General features: G+C 41.4%; 1 protein-coding gene across 1 annotated transcript in view; it reads left to right on the top strand.

The window, feature by feature from the left end:
- The first annotated feature begins 3,119 nt into the window (after positions 1 to 3,119).
- LOC149440423 (piezo-type mechanosensitive ion channel component 2-like) overlaps positions 3,120 to 8,062 on the top strand; it is a 48,066-nt gene continuing 43,123 nt past the window's right edge. The window contains exons 1-4 of the mRNA XM_089658619.1: positions 3,120 to 3,142; positions 3,451 to 3,554; positions 6,890 to 7,047; positions 7,190 to 7,366. Of these exons, the coding sequence (XP_089514745.1) occupies positions 3,120 to 3,142; positions 3,451 to 3,554; positions 6,890 to 7,047; positions 7,190 to 7,366 (462 nt within the window). The remainder of the gene's footprint in view (positions 3,143 to 3,450; positions 3,555 to 6,889; positions 7,048 to 7,189; positions 7,367 to 8,062) is intronic.

The following is an 8,062-nucleotide window of genomic DNA, read 5'->3' as shown; positions in this document are numbered from 1 at the left end:
TCAAGATACCCACATTTCTACTTGTACTGGTCTCTACGTAGTAGTTATCTGAATCTGTGTATCCACAGCAATACTTTTGGAGGCCATATCTAGACCCTGCTAGCCTTTAATGCAACCTTCAGACACTGGGCTTTGCATTGTGGTGGCACCTTTCCAGATCTGAGTGTACTTTGTTGGTTAGCTGTGGAGTGCTTTGTGGATCCAGAACCATGGCAAATCTCTGGTGTGACCCTGTCTCTGAAAATTCAGTGAGTAAGACCGTTCGGGCTGAAGCACCAGGAGCCACCCCATCATTGAACAATTGGGCCTCTTTTTGAATTATCCCTCTTCCTCAGTGCTAGTTAAAGCTGAGTTACCTGAGCCTTGACATCATCAGCTAGGTGGAATGCTGTGCATGCATGCCCTGCGCTCTCTTTCCTTCCATTCAGCCTAGAGGAAGCACCATCCCGCTGGTGCTTCCTTCTGAAGCACCAAATTTATCCCAGAACAGACCATTCATAATTTGTCAAGGGTTCCTTTGTGGGTAAATATTCTGATCTGATCTCCTTTAACCTCTATTAGATATCACCAGAGCACTGTAGGGCCATCACCCCAGGAAGGTTTGGGAGATCTTCTTCAAACAGTCTGAGTGGCCTTGGCCCTTCTCTGGATGATTCTGATTATATCTATCCAGACAAGGATGTCCTTTCTAGAAAGAAGGCATTGCCTTCTGGATGCCCTGAATGGATGGTGTCCACATTGAAGGGTGAAGGTTTGGGACTTGTCCACCCCTCCTTTCTTGCTTGGTTGGAAATATGCATTGCTGGATGACCCTGTAGAACACTAGATAGTCAGCCAGCATGCTGGGACCCTGCTGCAAATCTTCCCTATGGGGAGGGTGGGGGGGATAGTGTGAGTTGGAGGCCTTTTGTGGGACCTGATCACCGGGGAATAAGTCCTTCTGAGGCTGAATTGCAGCCTTCTGAGGAAGTCCTTCAGATTCATTCCTATTTCCTGTCTCCACTCAAGTAAATGTTCTTAGTGTGAAAAAATGTCCTACTGCTCACTCGTCGGCTGAGGATGTTGCTCTTCTCTGGGGTGGTTTGAAAGAATCTCAGAATCATGCAATTGGTAGGTGGTTAGATGGGTTTGCAGTGTTGTCTGTGAACTTCAGGAAAACCCCAGTAGTTGGTTGGAAGGAGCTGATCTTTTTTGATTCTGGTGTATATGTGCACCTGTCTAGGTTTTGATATATTCTCATCCTTGCCTACCATTTATGTGGGTGCTGCTCACTCACCTTAACCCCTCCTTCAGGTGGACTTCAGGGTTGGTACTTTCCTGAGGTTTGGACCAGCGAGTTTTCACTATATACCACATCCCGTTATTTGGTCTGGTTTCCTCTAGCTCAGCCAAGGCCGGTGCTATCACTAGGTGAACTAAGCAGCTGCCTAGGGCGCAGCAACAGCTACTGGCTTCCCTACATTCTGCCCAGGGCCTGTGCCAGCATTATCCTGGTTTCCCACAGACCCAACACAAGTCCTGGCGCAGGGTGCAAGAATACAGGCTCCAGCACCTGATGCTAACAGAACTCTCAGCTTCCACTCCCCCGTCCTCACAGATCTACAATCACTGTTAAATTATGACAAAATGATCATCCACCCCTAGCAGTATAACCCAACTGTTTCTGAATTCCTGTGTCCCTCAATGGATTAGAAGAAATTGATTTTGTAGTAATAAGTATAAATATCTTATTTTAAAGGATAACGCTGGTTTACAAAAAAAAAATATTATTTAAAGCTGGGCCCTTTGAGATCTGTACTTAAACTGGGCACAAGTTTTAGAGAATGTAAGTTATGCTTTAAAATTTGGATAGGTGTCAGTAGGTATAAACAGTGACTGCTTATGGAATACAACAGCAGTATTAACCTATACACGTTCCTTTATTATATCCCCCTTTCCTCGTTATGGAGTGTTATTCTGCCTGCTTCATTTTCTGTATGTAGCGCAGACATAGTGGTTGGTCCCGCTGGTAAACCCAGGTTATGATCCCTTAATGGAGTAAGCAGCCTGGCACAGGGTATTTTCAGCTAGGTGTGTTAAATCCCTCTCATTCCTCAGACAGTAATCAGGCAGATAATGTTCTTTTTTTGTTGCTTTATTTGTTTTATAGAACCAGGATAGGGATTGGGAAAAGCTTTGGGATGCCCAGAACTAAATAACTTGAATGTGGACACTGTCTTATTTATTTATTTCAGGTACTTCTATAGCGCTGTCAATTTACGCAGCGCTTTTTAGATATTGTACATTCACATCAGTCCCTAACCCTCAAGGGGCGTACAATCTAAGGTCCCTAACTTACATTCATACATACACATACTAGGGCCAATTTGGACGGGAATCAATTCACCTACCAGCATGTCTTTGGAGTGTGGGAGGAAACCGGAGTACCCGGAGGAAACCGACGCAAGCACAGGGAGAACATGCAAATTCCATGCAGGAAGTGATTGGGAATCGAACCCATGACCCATTTACTGCAAGGTAGATGTGCTAACCATTAAGCCACTGTGCCACCCACTTAAGAAGTTTGAAGTTTCCTTGAAGAAGTTAACTGAAATAAAGCAGTTTTCTGCACAAAAGGTAGCAACAGCTTTCAGCACAGGGGGGCTTCGTCTAAGGCGCAGCCTTGGCAGCAGGTCTGGAACAGTCCCTCTATCAAGAAGGGGTGTACAGGCAACAATCTCTCTCAGGATTCTCTGAGGTCTGCTCATTGTGATCAAGACAGTCTGAAGGCCTCCTTCACTTCAGCTGACTCTGACACAGGGTATCCCAGGAAGATCCTCCTTAGATGTTGCCCGGTTGTTCCTGTGACTTTAGGGGTGATCTTCCTGCTCCTTGGTGAACTGGAATTATCCCGAACTTCTTAAGGCTCCTTCTAATCCTTGAAAGATTTAACAGAACTTCCAGGCTGGGTCAATCTCCAGCAGGTGAAGGACTCTGCTTCTCTCTGCTCTAACCCTTATATACCTCTCTCAGCACCCTACTGGTCACTTTTTCCTGACCAGGGATTGGCTGAGGCTGTATACAGGGCCAACTCAGACTTTACCTTCTCCGCCCACTATGTTCCAAAAATTTCTAGAAAGATGGGAAGGGGGGAGGTAGACAGGTAAGCCTGCAGCTGCAGAACCCAGAGTAGGCAAAAAACAATCACAGCTCCACTGCTAAAAAACTAAATGTGCCTCTTTCCAGCACCCTACTGGGAGGGTGCTACATTTATAAGTTGTAATAGCGTAAAAAACCTAACAGAGAGTGCTAAATATTTGTCAAATGTTGGCAGGTGAGAGTGCCAACATTTATTTTAATTTAATTTATCATTGTTTATTTGGCAATAATCTGTAGTTGTAATTTCTCTTTTGGGTGGGCTTACCTTTCAATTGATTTAATTGTTGTATGTATTATTGGACTTTTGTGCAGGCTGGATGCTGAGAAACAGAGCAGCGCCAGTCAAAGCACACTGGAGAAGATTGACGACATTGTGGTGGATGCAGAGGTGGCCACAGATGGCACGCAAACTGCAGGTGATTAACAAATTGTCCTGGGTATGTTGTATGGTAAGAGCATGTACATGCAGGTGTCTGTGTATTCTCTAATTGTACTGTTTTTACAGATTGCTTTACACACACACACAGTATTTACATTTATATATTTCACACCGCATGGAAATTGTTGATTTCTTCAATGGGCAAAAATAAGATCTTTATGTGAGCAGTGCATATACATAAAGCTGATATACTTGAAAAAGAACACAAGAAAAATTTGCCTCTTCAAGTATTTATTCAAAAAACATATCAAATACATCCACAAGTGTACTGTCCAAAAGTGAGTAAACCCTTTGCATAAAATGCTTGCATTGCCCCTTTTACATCTACTCCAGAGAAATTTTTGACCACTTCTCAATGCAAAAATCTTTCAGTTGAAAAATGGTTGCGGGTTTCCTTGCATGAACTGTCTGTTTCAAAATCCCCCAACTAATGTTCAATGGGAATCAAATCAGGGCTTTGACTAGTTCAGTCCATAACCCTCTTTTTTTTTTTTTTTTTCTTTTTCTGTTGAGTCATTACTTAGTCGATTTCCTCGTGTGCTTGCGATCATGTTGAAAGAGTCATTTCTGGTTAATCTTCAACTTTTGCACCGATATCCTCACATTCTCATCTTTTTTTAAATGCTTTTATTATGGGAAAGCTTCTCAGATACGGCACATCAAGTGGTCATAGAATATCTTCCAGACTATCAGAAATGCAATAGATCATCACATGTTCCGCATATGAGAATGACATGAGAGAGACAAACCAATGCAAAAATTTGCTGACTACCTCAATACAGCTTTGCATATGCTACAAGTAAACTCAGCGAGACATTAACACATTCTCATCTTGAACACTTTGATATGAAGCAGAATGTATAGTTGCTGCAATTACTGCAAGCTGTCCAAGTCCTGAAACAGCAGCGCCACCCCTTTTCATAACATTTCCACCACCATGCTCTACAATTGTTATGAGGTCTTTCTCCCTAAATGCTGTCTTTGATTTGCCTGCTGTTACTTTGACCAAACAACTCAAATAACATTGATTGACCAGTGTTTAGTACTTTGTTCCAGAAGATCTGGTCTTTGCCTGTATGTTCAATGGCAAACTGTTATCTTGCTCTAAAGTTTTTTTTGTCCAGCAAAAATTTTTTCTAAACTCACCATTCATACAGGCTGAATTGGTGCCATGTTTTTCTGATTGTAGATGAAAGTGCTTTGACACCAATTGTAGCAGACAGGTACAGTGATGAAATCTGGGGTTCTTGGAGACTTCTTTTAGCCTCATACAGTAAGCTCTTGGGTTGAATTTGCTTGACTGGCCAGTCTCGGACAAATTAGCAGTTTGAAAGCTTGTAGATTATTTTCCTTACAGTGGAATGATTGAATTCAATCATTTAGTCATCAACGACATTGACGGCTTAAATAAAATGGCTTCCACTTGCATACTCCCTCAGGAGGTTCAACCCATTGCACCTAATCTTGAATACCAGATTCTGATATCATAAGGACATACACATGATAGATATACATTGTCATTAAAGCAGAACGTCACTCTCTTAATCAGCATTGACTATTTTTAATCCTTATGTTGCTTGCATTAGTAAACTGATAGGAAGATACATTATATTTACTTAATTTAAACTTTTTTTTGTACATTTCTTTTGTTACTTCCTGATTGCCTAGGCAAATATTGTCATACATCCCAGGAGTTTTCAGGAGGATAGGAGAGCTTTTCTTGACTAAGCACACTCTCCTGCCTGTATGCCTGAGCTAAGGGCAGATAGATTCCAAGAAGTAAATGCTACATGAATCATCTGCCCTTTCTCCAGATGGTCACAGCCAGAAACGCTAGGGGATGTTTTTCAAAGTGCATGCTCACTAGCATGGAGATTTGGATGGGGTGAGTTTGCTTTGAATATTAACAATTTAATTAAATAGTGTTGCTGTGTTGTGCTCAGATGTAGTGTAGTTCCGTTTTTAAATTTAGATCACGAAAATAAATACACCATGTCAAATGTATGTGTCATTTGTTCAAGTATGTTCCCTTTTATCTGTTGCCACTATTTTTAGTTAGGATCCAATATTTGCCCATTCAAATATTTATTTATTTATTTTCAGGTACTTCTATAGCGCCGTCAATTGACGCAGCGCTTTACATATATATTGTACATTCACATCAGTCCCTGACCCTCAAGGGGTGTACAATCTAAGGTCCCTAACTCACAATTATACATACACATTCTAGGGCCAATTTAGACAGAAGCCAATTCACCTACCAGCATGTCTTTGGCGTGTCGGAGGAAACCGGAGTACCTGGAGGAAACCCACGCAGGCACAGGGAGAACATGCAAACTCCAGGCAGAAGGTGCTGTGGCTGGGATTCAAACGAACGACTGTAGTACTGCCAGGAGGAAGTGCTAACCATTTAGTCACTGTGCTGCCCAATCAAAATAAAAAATTGTGCACAAATTCCTATGTGATGTGCTAACTTTTCCTCATGACTGTATATTGTTGTTGTTATTATGTGCAAATTATCTTATCAATGTGCGTTTTATAAAATCTATAAATATCCAGGTAGAATGTATCTACAAGTTCAACTTTGTGCTTGTTCTTTACTGTTGTCTCTCAATGCAAGTTTGGTAAAGCTTGCGTTTTAGTTCATTTTTTTTTTTTCATGCTATACAGTATCAGGGACAAATCGTCTCTCACAGCTCTTACCTTGCAGTGCTGAAGGAGTGAACATCAACTGCTGAGAGTGTAAAAGAGTTGCACCGCTCACCCACCCCCTTCCACCCATGTCCTCCATTCATAGAATCCATACCATGCCTCATCCAATCATAGAACACTTTTCATTCTGGGAAAGAATACTACAAGTTATATGAATGAAGGAAGTGGGTGAAAGGGGTGGGCAAGCAGCACTATTTGTTCACACTTACAGCGGCTGATTTGGACAGAAGCAGCACAAGTTGAAGTGTAAAAAATGTAGCATTTTGCAGCTTACTAATGCTTAAAATATGGTGGCTGTGTGTTTTTTTTTTACCTTTATTTTCACCTGGGGAGCAAGTGACTATCACACTTTTTTGTCCCCTTGTGCCTGTATTCCTTTCTCCCTCTATTAGGGCAGCCATTGTTGTCACACAGGCTGGACTTCAAACATGTCTGCCTTTATTCATTGATGAAACTGATAGTTTTGCACAAGTTAGGGGTTTTCTTGTGATAATTAAGCTTGTGATAATTAGAAGGAGGCTGCATTTTTGGCAAAAGCTTCCAAGAACTTTAATAGTAATACATTGCATGGGGAAGTATAACAAATGCCCTTTTAAACAGAGACAAACCCGTGGATTCTTGTGATTGACAAGCTGATGTCCATGCTCCTGACTCTGCTGAATTTCATCCATGACGTGCAAGTACTCGTGTGGAGGTTGCTAGAACTACATATTATCAAGATTGTGTCCACCATTGTCATCTGGGTCACGCTCCAAGAGGTATTAAAGAAAATCTTAAATCATAATAGACACCATAATTCCTCTGCCCTAAAAGATGCCGAATGAAGAATCCCTTTAAGTAGAAAGATCCAATAAACACATATAATAGCAAAGTACAGAACTTGCTGTGTTGTGTTTTCAGGTGTCTCTGATGAATTGTCTGTTCTTCATGCCTTGGGTATTTGCACTTCCATATTCACATCTCCGTCCACATGCATCTAACATCTCTACCGTATGGTCCTGTGTTATGGTCATCTGCAAAATGATGTATCAGCTGAAGTTTGTTAAACCACTTGAGTACTCCTCCAACTGCACTGAGGTCAGTAGACACCATACTGTTGCCATTGACTGAGTGGGAATTCAGTTGTGATATATAGTAACGATTAGTAGTGGAGAGTGATCAAACACTGGGCCATGCTTATCCCCAATTTTGTAAGCGCCTATAGATCAGTGGAAGGTTTTCTTTTCCTTTTAATTTTCAGCTTACATACTGCAGTAACTGACAGATCCTGTTGGGCTTAATCACTCACTGTTTACGACTATTCTAGGTTCTGCAGAAAACCCACAAAAACATTTTCTCAGTTTTCATCAGCATAGACATTTTTTTTTTGTGCTGCACCGGTAGTCTTACTCATTCTGTTAGCATTCTTTGTAATGTAAAATTAAAGACAAATTCAGCATAGAAAATGAGAACCCAGTATAGGGCCATGGCAGGCATGTGGAATTAGAGACTCCAGTGCAGTGTTCTGTCCTCTGAAGTTATCCTTTAGTTAGTTGGTGGGTGATTTGGTCCCACCAGCTTCTACCCAGATCTGAAATGGATGACTTGTTTACTTAAAGAACATAAGTGCTATTCAGAAGGGACGGAAGCAGACAAAGACGTAATATGCATATAATCTAAGAGCTTAAGTTACCGGCAAAAAACTCATTATAGCCCAAGTTCAAACTCTGGCAGCTCCTTACAACAGCAAAACATCTAAATTTTTTGTTGACCTTTTATATCATCAATTTCCAT

Source organism: Staurois parvus, unplaced genomic scaffold, assembly GCF_062004578.1.
Source record: "Staurois parvus isolate SC_StPar_1 unplaced genomic scaffold, SC_StPar_1.0 ptg001087l, whole genome shotgun sequence".
NCBI classification, from domain to species: domain Eukaryota; kingdom Metazoa; phylum Chordata; class Amphibia; order Anura; family Ranidae; genus Staurois; species Staurois parvus.
Note: the sequence above shows the minus strand (reverse complement) of the source record. Positions and strands in the feature narration are given on the sequence as shown.